General features: G+C 39.5%; 2 protein-coding genes across 4 annotated transcripts; both read right to left on the bottom strand.

Moving 5' to 3' along the window:
- Positions 1-2,763: 2,763 nt before the first annotated feature.
- On the bottom strand, positions 2,764-12,861 carry pip5k1ab (phosphatidylinositol-4-phosphate 5-kinase, type I, alpha, b). 3 transcript variants are annotated; one of them, XM_077597629.1, is made up of 15 exons: positions 12,706-12,861; positions 9,785-9,819; positions 8,145-8,237; positions 7,895-8,025; positions 7,699-7,816; positions 7,395-7,547; positions 7,015-7,314; positions 5,547-5,782; positions 5,373-5,456; positions 5,248-5,296; positions 3,734-3,818; positions 3,475-3,645; positions 3,265-3,391; positions 3,075-3,137; positions 2,764-2,911 (listed from the first exon to the last, which is right to left on the bottom strand). In XM_077597629.1, exons 1-15 carry the CDS (start codon positions 12,752-12,754, stop codon positions 2,779-2,781), a joined length of 1,827 nt encoding a protein of 608 aa, XP_077453755.1. In that variant the 5' UTR covers positions 12,755-12,861; the 3' UTR covers positions 2,764-2,778. The 3 variants fall into 3 exon arrangements, with proteins under 3 accessions (XP_077453755.1, XP_077453754.1, XP_077453756.1); XM_077597628.1 differs by having other exon boundaries at positions 3,265-3,394; positions 12,706-12,858; XM_077597630.1 differs by lacking the exon at positions 12,706-12,861 and adding an exon at positions 9,905-12,651 and having other exon boundaries at positions 3,265-3,394.
- A 1,190-nt stretch (positions 12,862-14,051) lies between these two features.
- ecm1b (extracellular matrix protein 1b) lies at positions 14,052-19,585 on the bottom strand. Its single transcript, XM_077598547.1, has 11 exons — positions 19,240-19,585; positions 18,323-18,379; positions 17,916-17,987; positions 17,752-17,793; positions 17,632-17,664; positions 16,974-17,248; positions 15,800-16,005; positions 15,433-15,697; positions 15,109-15,296; positions 14,832-14,919; positions 14,052-14,587 (listed from the first exon to the last, which is right to left on the bottom strand). The coding sequence occupies exons 1-11, from the start codon at positions 19,310-19,312 to the stop codon at positions 14,411-14,413; spliced, it is 1,476 nt and encodes a 491-aa protein (XP_077454673.1). The 5' UTR covers positions 19,313-19,585; the 3' UTR covers positions 14,052-14,410.
- Positions 19,586-20,102: the final 517 nt, after the last annotated feature.

Here is a 20,102-nt window from a genome sequence, read left to right as displayed (position 1 = left end):
GGAAGTAATGTTACACCTGACCAAGTATTTTTATCTTGGATAAAAGGTAGCTGAACTCCAAAAATCAGCAATGTGCAGTACATTGCAAAAATGACAGCTCCTGACAATTCATCCTTGAAACCACACTGGTAAAGAAGAGTATTAAAGCCACACTGATAATGAAAAGGTTTAGGCAAAAGTTGTCATTTTTAAGTTGCAATTTCATACCTCATATGCCATTTTTCCAATGCCAGTAGAATAATGACAGCTGATTACAAGCAAATATGTTCCAAGCACAGAATGGAGTGACAATTTCAAGTGCAAGAAATAAAATGTTACAAGAAAGCAATGATGTAAGCAAACCTTTTTTTTCATGCTGTCCCCCCTGAAATGTTACGAACTCACAATTCACATTTGTACACTTCCTCCACTATAATACTGATTCATGTGTTAACTTTGTGAAATATTGCTTACAACTAGACTTAAATGTGGTGCAAACAGTTGCCAGGGGGAAAAAAGTCAATACTATAAACACTTTGGAAATTTAGTGGTCACTCACATGGGAATAAATGAAGAAATGAGTGACAACATGTGAATAATTAATGCCCCAATATACGTATATAGATGTGGACATTCTTGTGTAATGGCATGTGCAAATAGGACCGCAAACCAGGAAGTGAGTCACAGTTAACAAAAACATTGAGGACAAACCCATTATTATGTTTGGTTTTCATTCTTGCATACAAAGAAGTGACTTCAAAGTACATAACCATGAAGGGGAACGTCCTATAATTTGCCTTATTTTCATATTATTTCTATTGGTCGACTTAAATTGCTTTGCTGAAAGTTTATCGATAATTCCGTTCAACATAACCCCTTGTCAAAATTCATTGCCATTCTTCATTTTGGGGTAGATTTAAAAAATACACCCGCATTAAAGCACAAGTCACAGACTCTGCTAAGAGGGGCGGGCCAATAACTATCTTGGTATGATTGGAATATACATCTTGATGAGTTTTATAAGATCCACACCTAAATTTGTTACAATTTTCCACTATAAAAGAACTCCATGTTCTACAAAGACGTACAGTAGTGAACAATTAAAAAAGGTTCAAATATTGCTTGAAAAATGAGTGACAAAAGGCTAGCTGCCTAAATAGCCGCAATTTTAGTCGTGCTTTCGAAAATTCTCATAAAAGTCACAATTTCACAAGTGAAATACATATAAAGAATTTTGCAACAAGGAGTTAGCATCTTTGCCTCCATACCTCAAGATGAGGATATACACCATAATTTAGTTTATTTATAGTCCATTGTTTTAGTATAAATAGCCCGTAATACATTTTGGACAGTTTATAGGCTTTTCTCCCCATAAATTTCCAACTACCCTTTTACCGAACAATATGATGTATGATTTTATACAGTAGGTCGTTAGGGAATTGCTGGTATCGGTCCACGTGGAATATTTGACATTAAATTCTTAAATCAGTAAGTCAACTGGACTCTTCATGGAAAAGCCAAGAAGTCCAGTTGCCTTGATTAACTAGATAAAAGATAATATTCACTATGATTAGGGCATTATAGTTCAAACTCTGTTTTAACTTTGAAACCAATCATGTTATCAGTGTGGCCATAATACTTTACGTACAAAAAAAAATTGCGGACAAAGACACAAATGGAAGATGGATGGTTTTCAGTTAGGTGATAAGGCAAGTTTGCGTTTTGCTTTTAAACGAAGAGGTCAGTCCTGTATCAAAAAGAGGACAGAAATGCACAGAAAAAAGAGGCACATACACGACAGACAGAACAGCAGCTGGAAAATGGTTGATGCTGTCGGCTTGATCTACTGGCTGCCACTCCGATAAGAACATTTAGCACATACGAGAGAGGAGAGACGTTCAAGCGATGTTCGTCCATGTTAAGACACATTCAATGAAGAAGGGGGCATTCAAGCAGCACGACAGGGGCTTCCAGCACAATCAATTGGCATGAGAACCTGATGGTCTGTCTGGGACTGGTTGGAGCCACGCCTCTACTTTTACTTCAAAATGCTCCGTGATTTTAAGACGGCGTGATTACAGAGTGGGCCGGCAGCAAGAATTGATGAGGCCTCTCATTGATCACTAAGGAGCCTTAAAAAAAAATCCCTTGCAGGTGTGTCTGCGAGGAGGGCTGGAGGCCATGTGCTGAAAGAGGAAGACAAAAATAAAGGGAGTTGCAACTTTGATCCCACTCAGACTTACTTCAGTGTGCATTTCTCCCATATTTGCCCCCCGCACCACTCTACTCTATACTTCAAAAAGTGATTCTTCATCACCATTCCACGACTCATGATCTTCAGATAGGGGGAAAGTAAATTCTAAACCATCAATATAAATAATTAATTGTGGTCGTAGCCCGGTTTCCTGGTGTTTTGGGACATGTGTAATGGTGACGATCCATGGGAAAGATGACACGCACACAGTGTAGTGTGTGGCGCTCATCTCTGTGTTTCCCCTTTGTGACAACCTCTATCAGTTTGCTTGCTTCAGAACCCCTTGTGTGTGTCAAAAATTGAAGCCCTGGGGTAATGTGTGCCGACTTGGGTTGCTTTCATAGATCCTTCACTCTGCACCCTGCGCATCTTCCAGGCACGTCTTTTCTTTAGATGGCACTTTGTCCGTTTTTTTTACTGGGAAAATCAAAACAAACACATAAACCAAGATTAAAAATCATATACTAAACAGTGTAAACAGTTGAATTTGAGTTTGCTTCTATTGCAGTCTGAAAAATCAAATATTTGGAACCCCCTTTGTATTGTTAGGCTGTGAGAAGAAGAGTGGTACCACATACAAAATTGATATTGGTCTCGGGGATGATGTCTGATAGCGAAACTACATCTTCACTTCCAGACAGGTGGCCTGAATGATCTCCACTGCCGTCAACGTCAAAGCTGTAGTGCAAATGTAGAAAAAAAGAGCCAGGTTAACTCATTGGCTGCTATTGGTGGCGATGGACATCCAATCCATTTTGACTTGAGGAGCTGGCACTATGGATTGGATGGCTATCAAGAACTGGCAAACCAGTTAATGGGTAGGACGTGTGAGAGTCACTACCTGTGAAAAGCATACTGGTCGTAGTCCGTGTGAGCTGATTTGTGCACCTCAACCCCGACAGACCTACACGTTAGCGCACATAATTGTGTAAGAGAAAGCGAGGAAATATTTTTCTCATTTCTTTTGTGACAGTAATTGGGAATCAATGAAAAGGGAAAGAGTAAAAGTAATTACTTTGATGATGCTTTACCTTAGAGGAGGAGAGGAACCAAGTTCTAGGCTGCCTACAGACGAGGTAGACAGATTGGCCTCGCAATCAGCGGGGTTGTCGTGCAGTGGCGGGGTCCTGGGAACCAGATCGGGTCTGCCTGGCTGAACTACTAAAAGCACAATCTCAATTAGGGAAAGAAATGGCTACAAATGCTAAATTGAGCATGTTTAATGTCACTTCAATTCTTACCACTGTCAGCTTCTGACTCTGTGCTTTTAAAATGGGGATGATAAACCAGTCTAGGGTCCATCACAGACTGTCCTGTTGCGTGGGAGAGTGGGGTGGGAGCTCCTAGAGTGGGAGCCCGCCTCAGCCCCCCCTGACCTCCGCCTCGGCTCTTCTTTGATGGGGAAGGCTTTACTACATAGAACAGAAGATAGATTGTTGAAGAACCGTGCATTTCCTGGGCTAAAATGCACTACAATTTCCCTCTCTACAAGTAACTTACGGGGAATCTTTCTGAAAACTGTGCTGCACATGAACTGCTGGAAGCGCTCTGCGTAGAAGCCAGGTCTGTGAACTGAAACCGTGTCCTACGATGGGCAGGAAACATTGACACAATTTATTCATGTTCGACAATACTTTTAAAACCAATTATTCCAACAGGATGCTCGCAATTAAATCCAGCATTAAAGTTTGTTTAACTATTAAATGTGCGGAGGTATATCTTGATCGCATTCCACACTTGCAAATTGCATGAATCTGTGGAGCATTATTCGGAGACTATGACTATGGGGCAGTGTGTGTTGTCCAATTGAAGAAGGAGTTGCTGTCTTATTTTGAAGGGAATCGATGCTTAATTGATAGAAATACGTCGGTACAACAGGATCCGTTGTTCCCATCGCCACTAAAAATAATTGCTCATAGTGCACATAGGCAAATGAAGAATACGGTCTTCAAACTTGCCAGGAAGGTGCATGTTGGTCAGGGTAAGAACTAATCTACAGTGGTACCTCGACATACGAGTAACCCCGACATACAAGCAATTTGAGATATGAGTAAAACTTTCAGCAAATATTTATCTTGAGATACGAGACAAATTTTGATATACGAGCAGACAGCGGACCCAACAGGCTGCTCATAAGAACACCATGGGCACTGCAACTCTCTCGTGAAATGTCTCTCTGGTCGCAACTCCCTCGTGTAATGTCTCTGCGAGCACTGGGCGGAGTGTTGCATTTGTTCAGTGTTTTTTTCCCCGTTAGTCAGTCCGAAAGGCGTATATACTACTTCTCGTTGGCAAGTCGTCATGCGTTATCCTATTGTGAGGACATTTGTGTGCATCATTTTTGAAATATTTTGAAGGGAAGACAAAAGCAAACAACCCTCGATAGGTTGCATCTGAAAGTCAGGGTGGGGGCGGGGCAAATAGAGCCAACCCGGCCGGGAGAAGAAAGGTATCAAAATTTAAAACAAAATTAGAATTAAGTTCAGTGTAAAGTTAGATAAAATTTATTTTAGAGTGTGGCTGCATCGTAATCCAAGTTCATTTAAATTTGTTTATGTTATGTTACGAGCGCGTTGCCGTGCAAAAATGGGAAACGTTCATTTGAGTTACAAGAAAATCGACATACGAGCTCAGTCTCGGAACGCATTAAGCTCGTATCTCGAGGTACCACTGTATTTCTTTTAAGCAATTGTTTGAAGAATGACATCATAAACCAGAGAAATATACAACATAGTTCCCATCTCAACTGCCAACAGACACATTGCCTTTGTGATATTCCTTTAAAATGCGTAGAAGCCCGTGTCCTACGTTACATGTTGGGCATTGTTTCACACACTCTTTCTTGGCTCGCAAGCAATGTGCCAACCTATTCTTAACATCAGCATGCATGAGTTGGCAGTTCATGTGAACAAATAATTTCACAAGCTTTGAGGCAGCGATTTTGCAATGCAGTTATTTGATTTAGATTTTTCAAGTTTCAAAAAAATGACTTCATTTATCGTGCAGGATCTTACCCCATCATGCACTAGTGCTTTCCAGGAGTGCTCCAACTTTTTAACAAACCTAAAGGAAAGGTGTAAGAAAATGTTACATAAATAGGCTAAATATATTAGATGAAGAATTTTCTCAAGACAGAAACCTGTAAGACTGAAGGATGTCTATGATGCCGATGTAGATGAGTAACCGCTCTCCTTTTGCATTACGAGCTGGAATGCCTCCCATGCTGCAAATTCAAAATACGAGACATGGTTCAGAGGTTGCGGATTACCAACTAAACTCTGTTGACATTTTAGGCTCGAGTAATTAAACTCACTGGTCTTCGGAATCCAAGACACCCTTTCCACGAGCCTCCCCCTGGATGGACTCCATGGCCGTACAGTAAAGACTTTTCTGAGCTTGAGGCCGCCGCTGATCGGGCGTCACCGCACCCTCCGACCCCCCACTGTCCCCGGAATAGCCCCCAACTCGTTCCCGCTCCCGATGGGCCTGGTCCATGTTGTGAATTCCCATCAGCAAACTGTAATCCATGATCTTGAAACTCTGCAATAGCTTGTTAAAGAACACAAAGAAACTTGTAAAAATAAAAATATTATGACCTTAAAGTCAAGAATAAGATGGAAAGTTAAACATTAACACTGGTGTGTTTTCTGGTGCCTTGACAATGTGCCATTGTATCACTTCCTAGTGCCACCTCTTAATTAACATGTTTAGCCGAGACAATAAAGATTTTTTCATTTTACAGGTTACTAAAGCCGGACGATTAATTTGATATAAAATTTTAAAGCTTATATTTTTATAGTGATATGGAATTAGGATATATCCTATATGAAGCAACATAGCTCAAATGTACATTTTAAGTTCATTTCAAATAAGATACTGTTCTTACACATTATGTTTATATTTTATTATTTTAAAAAATTATTTTTTCATCAACCGGGTAAAGAAACCTTCCCATAAATAGCCAGTTTCAATAAAATGACTTGTGACATGTCATATTCGGCATTGAATTGGATTGAACATTTGCTCTCTGCTTCTGAAAGAAAAATATTGGCCCATTTATATCAAAATCAGACCCAGACCAATAAGCCAAAGGTCCACCCCAACTTTTGCTCCCAATCGCTCAGCCCTGCTTGTCACACGTAACTAATACTTTTTACGCAAATTAACTTCCAATCAAAGAATAATCCCACACATATTGTTGATTTCCCTACTTTAATTTCCCGTGGAACATAACTAATCACCCTATTCCTAAAAAAAACCTAAAAGGCCACAACTGATAGCAAACCTCTGTCCATTGTAAAGTGGCACAATGATGTCAAGGACGTGTCTTACCTATTTCGAAAAATTTCATGTTGGGGATGAGTTACATTTAGGCGGGATTATGCAAAACATAGATGGTTTTTTTGGTTTTTGTGTGATGGAGAGTGTGTGTGTACTATTTGTTTTTAGGGGGAATTTGGTATGAATTTTGTATTGAATATTAATCTTACAATCACAGAACTCCCCCCCCCTCCAAGTTGTAAATAGCTTCAGAATCACTATAGGTATTTGTGGTGAAATTTCCATAATAATGACTAAAAATTGATTTTCAAAACTCATTCCGCATGAATTTCCAGTTAAACGGTTTAGTAAAGCAGCATGGAATTTGGATGTATTTGATGGCATTTGCTGCTGCTGTACATTTCAGGAAAGATTATATGCAGGTGCGTCTATGCAAGAGTAGATTTTTCATTACCATCCTCCCAGGGTAAAAAGCCAAAGCACATCCTTGAGTGACTCACCAGGCAGTCCCTCTGTATTGTCTTACTAAGAGCATTGTAATTGTCTGCTTCCAACTGCAGGCCATCGGGTAAATCCTGGATAAAGTCAAGGTCTTTGTACGTAGGAACGGCCTTTTCCCTCTCCTTGGGAGACGCCCGTCTCTTATAAGTGGATCCTTTCATGTCGTATTTGAGGTGCATGGGGATGATATGGGGTAGAAGATTGTTCATTACGACTATGCGGATGTTCTTGCCTCCGGCTTGGACGCAGTAAAGTCCGTAGAACTTGGGTAGCAACGTCCGCTTGTTTTGGTTAATATTCTAGAGAAGAAAAACAGATTGAATTAAGGCTGGAATAGCTTGAATAGCTTGAATAGCTTGACAGAAAACTTTACACACACCATGAAATATCCAGGAAGCAGCTTTTGTAGAAATTCCGCCTCTTTGTGCTGAACAGTTTTAATGATAAACTCGTCATCGCTGGAGACGTAGAAGAGCGATCCGCTGGCTCCGGGGTTGGAGAGCTCAATCAGTGACTCGTTACACAGAGAATACTTGCAGAAAAAGAGTAGACTGTATTAGTACCTGGTCGCAAGAGATGAGGAGTTTCTTCACGTGTGTTTAATATTATTTAAAAAAAAGGGAGGTGGTATGGATGAAACACCTGTTTTTCTAAACATTTTATGAACAGCCTCAAGGACTAACCAGGTAGTCATCTGGCCGAATGCCAAACAATTCTCGGAAATAGCGAAAGGCGATGGGAGCGTAGGTTTTAAAGCGGAAGTCGCTGTAGTGGTGAGCTGGGGTCAGGTTACTGCCTTCACTGGAATGAAAGAGACAAAGCAAAATGCAGTGAGACTCCACTTCAAAGATGATAAGCAACCTCTGGTGTGCTACCAACCTAGGGAAGAAGATGCTTTCAACAACCACAAAATCCTGCATGAGCACATCTCTTTCGGCTTTTTGACTTAAGCTGCCCACCGTGTGAGTGATGCCCAACTGAATGGCCCCTTTCAGAGCAGAAGATGTTGTCTGCACAAGTCAGAGGGGAAAAGATATTAGGAAAGTAGAATCAATGATAACATGGCCTTATTCTGTTGCGGCGCCAATCAACTGCTATCACGGAACCCTCCAATCATTCCAGCTCTGACCTTTTTGTAGGTGGTCTCTCCTGTGGTGGTCTCAACTCCCCGGTGACCAATGGTCTTCTTCATACTCTGAGCCGTGCCTGAGGAACCGGCCATCTGAACAGAGAAGAGAGGGCTGTCAAATGGGCCCTGTTGTAAATCCTAATGCCTAAATTTGGGACAATTGGTGGTTCAATTTACATACAGCTAACAGTGGTTTGTGTTTTCATTCATTTGATAAAATAGAATCAGAATCTCAGCTTACTCCGGCGAGCCCACAACAAAATTAAAACACACTGATAGAAATACTTTGACATTATCAATATTACCAATACCACTTTCCTGGGCTGACATCTGCCATTAAGGTGGGTTTTATGCCTTTTTAGGAAATTACTTTTGTAACTGACTAGAAGTTATGCTTTACCAAATAAATGCTGAATGCATGAATTTGAGTTCACAGAATGTTAATATACAAATAGTTTTTCCACAGATACATAATGTTGAATGAGACGCCACCATCCTTAGGATAGGAAAATGGAAAAAAGTCCAGACATGCGGAAAAAAGAAAACCTTCCAGACATGCAAATGAGTTCCCTTCCATCTTTCAATGAAATTTAATCTTGCACATAGCGGTGCGTTGCAACCGCTGAACACTGGGCACACTACTTTTTTAATTCGCTATGTAGCGTGAGCTTGCCAAGTGCTAGATCAGCTGGTTTGAATTGGCATGCAATACACCCAGTCATAATACACAACCAGACCAGTAAAACAGGAAACAAATGGATTCTTGATATGATTGAGACTGGTTGGGGGGCTGATGGTTATCTGCTGAGTGAAACATTACTTTTAAATGAACACATGAACAACAACAACAAACTGGTGCCTAGAAATGTTTCATGTGTTCCTCTGCTAACTATCAAGAAATACTTTTGCTTTATTGACCTATAAACATTTGCCATGGATCAGATTGCACAGCTGTAAAAATAGAGTGCTGTGCTAGTTGCTGGGCGCAGTCTTTTTCTGTCAGATTAAAATCACATTGTACCAAAAAAGTGATCTGTAGAGGAATGTAATATGTGACACGTGTACAATGAGCTGATTTTCAAAAGAATCCGACCAAATGAGTATGGTGGTTTCCGCTATGTCGTAAACAATTGAGCATTTCCCTCTAATTGAAAGGGGATTGCTTCAACAGTGGACAGAAAATATCTTGCAATAGACTAAGGAACAGACAGCGACAGATGCCTGAAAACTTACTTGTTATTGAATACCTTATTTTATTTATAGTGAAAGCTTGGTCACTAAAGGTCCCGTTTTGCTGCTTATGAGCCACCGAGTGAAAAATTTAGCTAGCTTGTAATATATATGTATGTGTCTATGTTATATATATATATATATATATATATATATATATATATATATATATATATATATATATATATATATATATATATATATATATATATATCAGCAACACAATTATTTATATATTTATTAACTTACTTATTACCTATCTATTTATGTCTAAAATGCCTTTCCTATATCTGCATTCTCACCCTCTTGCTACTGTGACAATGAAATTTCCCGAATATGGGATGAATAAAGTTATCTAATCCAATCCAATCCAAAATCGGTCAGCACTGTGATTGACGGGTGTACCTCACCTCTGATGAGCCTCCTTTGAAGATCCCACTAGTGCCTGGAAGACAAGTGGGAAATCATCACAACATGAACAACACCGTTTCATTTTGCCCTGCTCTTTGCTCAAGAAATTAGTTTAGCACCTTCAGGTTAATGAGCTATTTCCAGCAACGGATGCTGTTGATGACAAATGAGGTCAAAGAGCCCAGACCTAAATGTAGCCACATTTCCCAAATACTGCTTCTGATCCCAGCAGCTTGGCACAAACTGGAACTACTTTTCCCCTGAGTTGCCTGCTCCAGATTCAGCACGCCTCTGTGGAGCTTTCAGCAATTACCACCTTCATTATCAAAATGCAGCTTCTACTGCAGAATGAAATCTGGTACCAACAGCTAGAAAAGAACCATGTTTTTTCCCCAAATAAAAGATCAACATTAATCTCATCACATTAACCAAAGCAAGCACGAACAGGAATGCCAACCAACCTGTTCATGCTAACTGTCAATCTACTATTAGAACTACTACACCACCAATAGCAAGTATTCTATCTCCATACAAGCACGAACAGGAATGCCAACCTGTTCATGCTAACTGTCAATCTACTATTACAACTACTACACCACCAATAGCAAGTATTCTATCTCCATAATTCCTATTATAGCTTCAGTTTTGGCCACCAATGACTGGAAAGCTAGACAAGCTGAAATCAAAGTTCATTGATTGATAACGGCATGTCATTGATATGTTTTCTGCACAGATAAGGTAGCGCTACAGACTGTTTCCATGTGAATCATTTGGCTGGTATAAACACAAATGATTAAAACTGCAACTTAACTCACTAGTACATTTAACAGTCCTTTTAATTATTGGGAGCCCTGCTATTAAGTGAGCCAACCAGTTACATCTTTCGGACGATGGGAAAAGTGTTCTGTAAAATGAGTTCATGTAGACCGAGCCTGAAAAATGAAAGCACTTTGTGTTTAACTGATTTGTTAGTACTTCTTAGTTCGTCTAATGACATAAATTGGAAAGTTAATTGCAAAGTTGTGAATTCACCAAACTGTACTTAATGTGATTTTCTTACCAAAATGTTGAGTTTCGTACTACGTACCGTACTTTGTCGCCTACTCAGAGAGCACATTCTCGCCTGTAACCAGTGGCAACAGCTACTACTTCAATGCAGCAGTGCCGCAGGTCAAATGCATGCAAAATGATGCCGAGAAGATTAAACACCTGTAGGAACACTCCAGGATGCATTCACAGACAGAGAGTGTACTCCAAGTCAAGAGGGGATGTTAATAAGGCAGAGCATCTGCTTGCGATTAAAATTGCTACAGGACAGTCTATTCTACTGGTAAACAACTAGCATCCTCCTGCTAACCCTTTTCTTACATCGCCTGCCATGCAATTTCTGTTCACACACCCAGCAACACTCCCATGCCGGTACCTCGCTGTAGTGCTTTCCTCCAAAAATGTGTTCTAATATCTGAAAAGCAGAGCATGGATTCAAAACCAGCATTGGATGACACAATCACAGGCTAAGAGAAACTATTTTTTATTGTTTCACTCATTTGCACGAGGGCCGCCTGCAGGGGTAGCGGTTCACTCGCCTGACTTCAGGGCGGGCAGGCGCGGGCTCGATTCCCGCTGGTGGCGGTGTGATTGTGAGTGCGGATGGTTGTTTGTCTCTCTGTGTGCCTTACGGCTGACTGGCGATCCATCTAGGGTGTAGTCTACTTTTCGCACAAAGTCAGCTGGGAAAATCCCAAAAGTGGCTAGAATTTTTCCGGCAAAATATGCCTCTAAAAGCCAATTAAACAGTTTAAACCATTGAACAATCTTAAGAGGTTAAGATTTCCTTCACAGGTGTTTTGCTTTTCAGATGGTTAACAATAATACTCCCATGGTCAGGCTCACCTTAACGTACGAGGTAGGCTCGATGTGTTTCCAGGTTTTAAACTAGTATATGACAGAATAGATTGGCTTCACAGTGAAGTGAACAATCAAATAAGAAAGAAAAAATGTGTCTTGACATATAAAATGAAACAAATGGAGGCAACTTATGAATTAATTTCATTTTTTGACAAGATACAGTCCATAGTTGAAAACATCTTCCCACTGCTAAATGACAAAATGCTAACAAAACCTAGAGTTGCCAACAAAGTAACGTGCAAACATTTCATATTTTGCAACAAAGCAAAATGCCATTGTCGTGTGCATTTTTTCCTCACTTCTAATCAATGTAGGGAAATCAGTAGAACCAGAAGAACAGAAAAATAAATATAGCCTACTCATCCACATAGCGTAACAATAAAATGAATATTCAAATAAAAAGAAAACAACAAAAGTGTCAAAGTAAACAGATGAAGGGCCCGAGTAGAAGACATTTGCTCAATTTAAAGGCTTGTAAAGAAAAAGCAGAATGAAGAAGAATCGGAAGGGTTAGAAGATTTTTGTTTGGTAGGGTGTGGGAAAACGAGTAGGTTTAAAATAACAATAATAATAATGACAACAATAATAATACCATGGGAGGGTCTACTCTCTAAATGTATGAACTATTCATCCCTCCAGCTCTCGTCGAAACACAACTAAGAAAATGACCGGTTTGACAACAAAACACGAATACTGAACCAGGGTGGTCTCGATTTCTTAGCCTCATATTTCGAGGCCGAATAATAAAATACATTTGATGAAACTGACACATGTCATAACCGATTTAGCGACTATAATAACAGACCAAAAGGCACAAACAAACCAAGCCACCCATTGCCCGGCTCATTAATTTGCTCGCCTCAGTGTTAGCTTAGCATGCTAGCCTCCTCGGACTTGACAAATCCACAGGCACCGCATCCCCAACTGTACGTCACCACGACAAAACGTCACACCGCTGGTTTTTCATCTTAACTGGCATGTAATTTAAGTCACACAAAGGAAGGCTAAATACCTGTCGTGGTTGTTGATCCCGGGTCTGCTGTTCCACCAGCAGTCGCCATTATGGATACTAGTTTGTTAGTTTCACTGTGTTCAGTGTTCACATCTCAGCCAGCCCCGAAAACTGCGGGTTTAATGGTCTTGATCGGCACCACAGCGCCATCATTGGACTAAAACGTGCATTTTCTTTTGACATCAGGGGCTTGCTTTGAAATTCGAAGGTTGGGGGTTCTCCCTCCTTGCTTCCAAAGACATGCGCTCACATTCAACCTTGTGGAATATTTGACAGTTAGTCGTGCATAACAACAATTCATTTTCTCCACCCAATCTTTTCAATATTCCTCTTCACAAAAACGTTTCATTGAACATTTAACTTCACATTCTCGTTTTTAACTGCACATAAAATTCCCTAACACAGAATATGATGTGATATACTAGAGCAGGAACCTATGGCTCGGGAGCCATATGTGGCTCTTTTGATGGGTGCATATGGCTCTCTGCTAACCTGTGAGCTAAAAATATGGAAACCCTCAGTGAGAGTTGATTCCCAAACGCACCAATAAGAGACGTTTTCTACTTTAAAAATGGTGAAATGAATTTAAAAATGCACACATTTTCATGTGTTTACTTTTAAATGATGTGTATGGCTCTCAAGGAATAATATTGGTAAGTATGAATTGATTATGGCTCTCTCTCTGTTAAAAAGGTTCCCAACCCCTATACTAGACAGACATTGCCTTTGTAGAAGCAGCCTAACTTTATGCTTGATGTCCGTATTCATTTTCCATCCTGCTTATCCTCATAAGGATTGTGGGGGTGCTGGAGGTACCAGGCGGGGGACACCCTAAACCGGTGGCCAGCCAATCACACAGCACAGGGAGACGGACAACCATTCACGCTCACGCTGATACCGAGCGGCAATTTAGTGTTCAACCAGCCTACCCTTCATGTTTTTGTAATGTGGGAGAAAACCGCTGTACCCAGAGAAAACCCATGCAAGCCTGAGGAGAACATGCAAATTCCACTCTGTGAGGAACGACCTGGGATCGAACCCTCGACCCCAGAACTGTGAAGCCCACGCGTTAACCCGCTGGACTGTATGTATTGTATTAATAATGATAGTGGATAATGGATGAATGTAAGAAACAACAAAGAATATAGTGAGTAGAATATAAAAACTGGCAAATAATTTAAATACAATAAAGCTTCAGTTTGCATCTCCCAATATAATTTCAACATGTTAAATATTTCATTTTGATCATCTCCTCCCATTTCCTATTTGGTATGACATTTTCTGTTTGTGTATTGAAACAACCAACACACCACATTGTACAAACAAAATTAGAGCAGTAGACAAACTTGATTTACAAAGTTTTTTTTATTAGAACACCATCCAAACAGAAAATATCAACAACAAAACTCAAAAGTAATAGAATAGTTAAAGAGAGCAGGCTTAAAAAAAGAAGTTATTGTTACAAACAGAACAGACTCAGATCTATTAAGTAAGCATTGACAATTAAAAAAAATGTTTTTTTAAGGCAAAAGTGATGATTCTCATGACCTTAGAAATGTACGGATAGAAATAATACTGGCAGTGAATAAGGCACAAATTTGAGCCACCTAGTAAAAAGTGGCATTTGTGCAAGAAAAGTATTCTTGTGTTCAGTAATCGCATGTCACAGTTGCTTTAAGTGTGTCATCCATTTGGGTGTATTTTTTTAAAGGGGGCATCTTTTCTTCTTCTGGTTGGAGACCTTGGTTGCCTTGGTGATTGCATCCATGACAAAGTTAATGAAGCATTTAGGTTGCCCTTGAGGAGCCATGCGGCAACAACGGCGGGTGAGCAGAGGGGCCGTCTTCTTAGCTGGGCACATCCTGGTAGATGTTTCTTCAACCTTTATTAAAAGAAAATCCCATTACAAGTTGACAAAGTAGAGGGGCAATTTTAATGCATTAAGATATCATTTGTTAGACTCAATTCTATTGTTTGGTTGAACAGCTAGAGTGAAAATGGGTATTAAAAATATTTAGGAAAAAAAAAAGTTAGAACAATTTTCAATGTGTTTTGATCAGGAATTTTCACCTATTAACATTTCACCCGCATTTTATGGCGGTTCAAAGTGTAATTGGACAACTGACCTTTTGCACAAAGCAAGCAGTTTGGTTTTCCGCTGGTAGGGCGCAGCATTCGTTCAAAATGTTCTTAGCGTGAAAACCATCAGGTAACCTGAAAAGTAATCCAAACAGTTTTCCTTGGGTCACCCTTTAATTTCTTGAACTTCTTTACCTTGACATCAAGTATCATTTAAACAGGTCAATAATTCGTTGATACTTTTAGTCAAAACAGAATTAGACATTTTCACTGTGTTCAGATTGTATTTTGGTAGTCTGATATCCACATTTGCTGCATACTTACACTTTCTTGATGATTTTGCGCAACTGACAGATTTGGGGAGAGAGTCCCTCTTGGGAGGTCATGTTGTAATTTGGGTCAGGAGATGCAGACTGGAAACATTCGAGTTGATCGGCCGGGCTTCCTACGCAACACTCGTAGTCAGTCTTGCCGCCCTTCTTACTGCAAAACTTGCTGATGGCGTCACGCCACTGAAACAAAACAAAAAAGCAGACTGTGAGGCAAGGGGGGGGGGTGCGGAAGAGTATCTCTAAATAAATAAAATTCATGGATGAAATTCTATTAAATCCAAAAAGACCAGGAGTTTTGTTTTGTTTAACACGCTACCTTTTGCTCAGCACATTCAAGCAAGCTGTGGTTCTTCTTGCAGCATTGTTTGTATCCCTTCTCGACACGATTTATGAGTTTGGCCTGACGAGCCAGCAGTTCATAGCCGTTTTTCGGCAGGCATTTCAGAGTGAACATCGGTCGGAGCTTCTGGTTGCGACACAGCGAGTCCAGATTATCCAGTCTGGGTCGAGCGGGGGGGAAGATGAGTTCACTTTTCTTGGAACTGGACTGTGCGCTGACGCTTGGTTGAGTCACTGGAGAACTGTTGATTTTAGACAATTCATAATTAAACCTTGACTGGACCGTCCATGATAAGTTAAAAGCATAACAATGTTTAGTATTTCCAAACATTTTGCCTTCATACCTACTACAAGTGTTTTGGTCAAAGTTGAACTCGACTGCATCGTGGAGGGGGACCACCGGCAATGCCTCGGTTGGCTCGTAGCTTGGATTGGGAGAATCTTTTTGAAAGCAGTCGAGCCTCTGGCTGCCCTTTTCTCTGCAGCAGTGATGAAGTCTGTCTTTGACAGATGCATCCTCCTCGCAGAAGTTTTCCAAGGACAGCTCCCACTAAGCAGCAGAGGTCACGTAAAAAAACATAATTGAAAGTCAGGATGTGTGCATAGTTGGGGTCACATGTTGGGTAAATGGACACAGCCACGCATTTTGAAAATGGGCTTTGTTCAAAGCGGCGGTGGGAGGAAGATTGTTTGCCCTGTGGCTGCTTCAGTGGTGAACGTGCCAAGGCCTGTCTGTTGTGTCTGCCCGGGTGGGGGATAATAGGCTTATCAACACATTGCCTTTCAAATGTACTATCAACATGCAGCTTTTATTATCTAGTCTACCGTGTGAAGAATGCTATTTATTTTAGTTGGTGAAAAGCCAAAAGAAGCACAACTGCGTGATAATGGTAAACATTCACAATAGGGTGAAGCCAGAATTTATTCCCCAGAAAGCCAAAATGTCTAAAAAAAAAAAAAAAAAAAAAAAGAAGAAAAGTGTACGTGGTAGTGTTGTACGGATTTAAAAGGAGGGCCGACGATTTGGGGGGGGAATGAATGTGCCTCGGTGAACAATCATGTCATATTTAATCAATCATTAGCATACACTGGCTAGTTTGGCAGATTTTGAACAGTCCCTCAAAAATAGTCCAATGTTGATGATATTCAGGCAGTTTATTACACTATAGGTAAAATAAACTCTAAAGTTAAACAGACGTGAGAAAATGACACATTGTTGTATGTGCTAAAATAAAATAGACACTGAATTTTTCAAGCGACTGCTAGGTTTGTGTTAATATAAAATGGTAGATGTTAATGTATAAACACTGCTAGAAAAAGTAAAAAAAAATGCTGAAAAGAATTGATGGGACAATAGGAGAAAAACATTGTGAAGCTTTTTGGGGAAAGGTTGCAATATATACAGTTTATATTTCAATACTAAAGCTGGGCCTGGAACAATTTTTTTGCTTTGAATTGCAAGCAAAGAAATTGAGGTGATTAAATGATTAAAAAAAAAAGACAGTGACAAAGACTTACCGCTTGCGTCACACAGCAAAGCGTCACGTTTGTCGCCCAAGTCTGGTTGCCCGTGCAGCACGTGCTCAACCATGACTCGCCAATATTGATAGCGCTTGCCCTCCGCCGCAGCTGTCCAAATCCTGACCTGGGAAAGTAGGAGTCAGGGTATCGAGGACGAAGGTCTCCATTCATACAGATGGCTTGGAGATTGTCAGCGGTGGGCCGTCCGAGTGGGAACTGAACAGGATAGTTTAGCATGGGGATTTCGGAGTGAGATCCCACATCTGGATGAACTTTGAAGAAAGAAAAAAAAAAAATTAGACCACCTGAGACTTTAGATTACAACTAGCACCTGGAAACTAATTTTTGATTCCTTAATTTCTGTCAATCAACATTATATTTTAAAAGATTCCAAAGTGATAAAAATTAAAACTATGAAGAAGAAAAGCTGGTTGGTGTATCTTATGACCATGATTTTTTTTCTTCTAATTGATGAAAAAGATGAACTGAAAACAAGCCTATTTGCATGTTCGGTTTTGCATGTCAACCAAAAAAGTGGAATGAATCAAATTTACCAAATTTTAATTGGTATTTGAAAAACGTGCCTATGTCGGATATGCCAGTATGTGTTTATTTAAAAACAAATCAGGGTACAAATAGCCCAATTCATACATACATCCTCTAGGTGTCAAGGGTCGTGGTCTGAAACCTGCAAAAAAGGGCATCATTTTAAACACAATAACATAAATTTGAATAATAATAATAATAATTCAATTGACCAGTATATATAACATACCTCTGCCTCTTGAACTTTCCATCTTCTCTAACATGGAAATGTCTATAAAAGACATAGAACATCAAGAAATACAGCATAATCGCATATAAACTGGATACTTGTAGATTTGTGTTTTTTTCTTTTGGACTTCTTTTTTGTTTATCATATGAATAATAAAACACTACCTTTAACGATATCAATCAGATCGGAGAGGTCTGCCTCTTGCTGCATCTCAATTGATTCTGCAAATGACCTCTCTGAAAGACAAACGTTTGTCAGTGGAATCCACCAAACTTTGGTAAAACATTTTTTTACATTTTTTCAAGAATATTTCCTATTCTTTGAGTTTCACTAGAATACAGTCCCCTTAACTACCATTTTTCATGAAAGTAGCTTGCTCACGAAGGACTATTATCGTAAAAGACATGATAACTGCTACCCTGTCATGTTATCCAAACACGAATTAGATTTAAGCATAAAATGTCAGCTCGTCAAAAGTCCCATCCCTCCCCTAATTGTCCCTGGCAAAGATTCTGCACATGTGTGTGAAAACATACACACACACGCACACGCGCACACACACACAGCTCACCTTGCTTGATTGGACCAAGGTCAAAGGTGACCTCGCGCTGCTCTACGTTGCGCTCATCTGGAAAATTGGAAGCACAAAAAGAACGAGTGAGCAAGCGAGAGAGCAAAAAGTCAGACAGTTATGCAACGACAATGTTTTGTTTTGTAGTCAAAGTATGAGAAGAAGCCAGACAGCTAACAAGTATTTAACTTTTTTACGGAACAGAAACATTGTGTTTATTGGTAGGTAAATATGTTTGGATGATTCACATCTTTAATCATGAAACAGACGGTGGATTATAAAAAGTCTACACATCCCTCTCCAAATGTCTGTTTTTGCAATGACAAAATGACATCAGATTTTGTTTAATTGCCAAAATACTGTTACTTATAACCTGGCTAAAACAATTGATTATTTTATTATTTTCTTGTTCCTTTTTTTTTTAGTAGCAGTGACTTCCTTGGCACATTAACCTGCAATGGCAGATCACGTATTACATGAATGAATTGTCCAATTTCATTTGATTGGGCTTAAAATGATGTATTAACTCTAAATAAGTATCGTAATGTTTTTTTTTAATTTTGCAGCAGAATGTGTAGTAGTAATAAATAATACAATGAGCGCATAACAAAATTTAAAAGGAGGAAAAAATAAAGAAAAATACATATGCATTTTTTATGTAAATGATAATATTAAAGCTGGCTGGCATGTATACAAGAACAACATTAGAGCAGTAAAAAAAACAAATGTAAAAAAAAAATCCAATAATTGATTCGTTTTGTTTAGGTGCTGAAAACAGAAAAACTTCGCAGGTTCTGTTCGGTATTGCTGATACAGAAACCAGTAAATGCTGGATTTGTTTTGCAAGAAGATATGACTTGACAACAACTCCAAAAAACAAACAAACAACGATACATAGCAAGTTCAAATTCACTTACCAAGCTCCGCCGAACTTGACGAAACCACCAAAGACAGAAAAGCAGCGAAAATGACAAGCGAAAATGAGCCCATGGTCGACAAAATGTTGTTGTTTTTTACTGCCAGCGGCGTTGAAGTCAAGTCAAGCCGTAGAGGAGAGATCACAAGCCGGCTTGGAAGCTCGCTAAGGCTGGGCGGTGCTCGCACTCAGATCCGGTGTGAGGTTTCGCAGATAGACCGGTACCGTGCTTATCACGACTCTGACCATAACCAGCAACGGATTAGCATTTTTATATCCTCTTTTTTCTTTTTCTTTTTTTCTTTTTGGGTGGTTGTGGTGTGCTATAACGAGGCGGAGAGAAAAAGTAGTGACGGTCATGGTGGGAGGGAAGAAGTTTTTGAACATGACTCATACGTGATTAAATCGGCTGCTGGTATGTAAACAACTTAAGTGAACTTAAATTGTTATAGGCGAAAAACCTGTTTCTTATTGAGTAATTAACTGACGTTGACAAATACTCATTATGTTGTCAAATTACTTTAAAACAAGATAATATCCGTGTCTAAGATGCTGCAGCAGTATTTTATATTAACAGATATTTTGCTGAAGGATGCAATTATAATATAATTGTTTGTTTTCAAAATAAAATGTTTGTCTACGAAATTAACTCATTGCTCGCGAATGTCCCATTCAATCAAGAGTTATAAATGCTTATCTTCCATTGCCATCAATTAGACGTCTGTTGTCGTCAATGGCAGCAATTTACTTAATTACATTGTACCAATGGCTCACCCTACATTACACCCACACAAATAAAATAGGTGCTTTTTACTTTTTTTGCAGATACTTAACTGCAAAGAGTATCGTATAATAATGATGGAT

This window comes from Stigmatopora argus, chromosome 4, assembly GCF_051989625.1.
Source record: "Stigmatopora argus isolate UIUO_Sarg chromosome 4, RoL_Sarg_1.0, whole genome shotgun sequence".
NCBI classification, from domain to species: domain Eukaryota; kingdom Metazoa; phylum Chordata; class Actinopteri; order Syngnathiformes; family Syngnathidae; genus Stigmatopora; species Stigmatopora argus.
The sequence above is the reverse complement of the archived record's forward strand: the minus strand, read 5'-3'. Positions and strand labels throughout refer to the sequence as shown.

Bases quoted from the DNA above. Each gene is read 5' to 3' on its own strand.
- ecm1b (XM_077598547.1), bottom strand. From the start codon at position 19,312: ATGGGCTCATTTTCGCTTGTCATTTTCGCTGCTTTTCTGTCTTTGGTG. The intron at 16,006-16,973 runs GTAAGTCTTTGT...TCTGCTGCTTAG, and splicing joins TTTGCTGTGTGACGCAAGCG to TGGGAGCTGTCCTTGGAAAA. The intron at 14,588-14,831 runs GTCAGTTGTCCA...CTTTTAATAAAG, and splicing joins CTGCTTGCTTTGTGCAAAAG to GTTGAAGAAACATCTACCAG.
- pip5k1ab (XM_077597628.1), bottom strand. From the start codon at position 12,754: ATGGCGACTGCTGGTGGAACAGCAGACCCGGGATCAACAACCACGACA. The intron at 5,457-5,546 runs GTGAGTTTAATT...TTGAATTTGCAG, and splicing joins GTCTTGGATTCCGAAGACCA to CATGGGAGGCATTCCAGCTC. The intron at 3,819-5,247 runs GTAAGATCCTGC...TGCCCATCGTAG, and splicing joins AAGCACTAGTGCATGATGGG to GACACGGTTTCAGTTCACAG.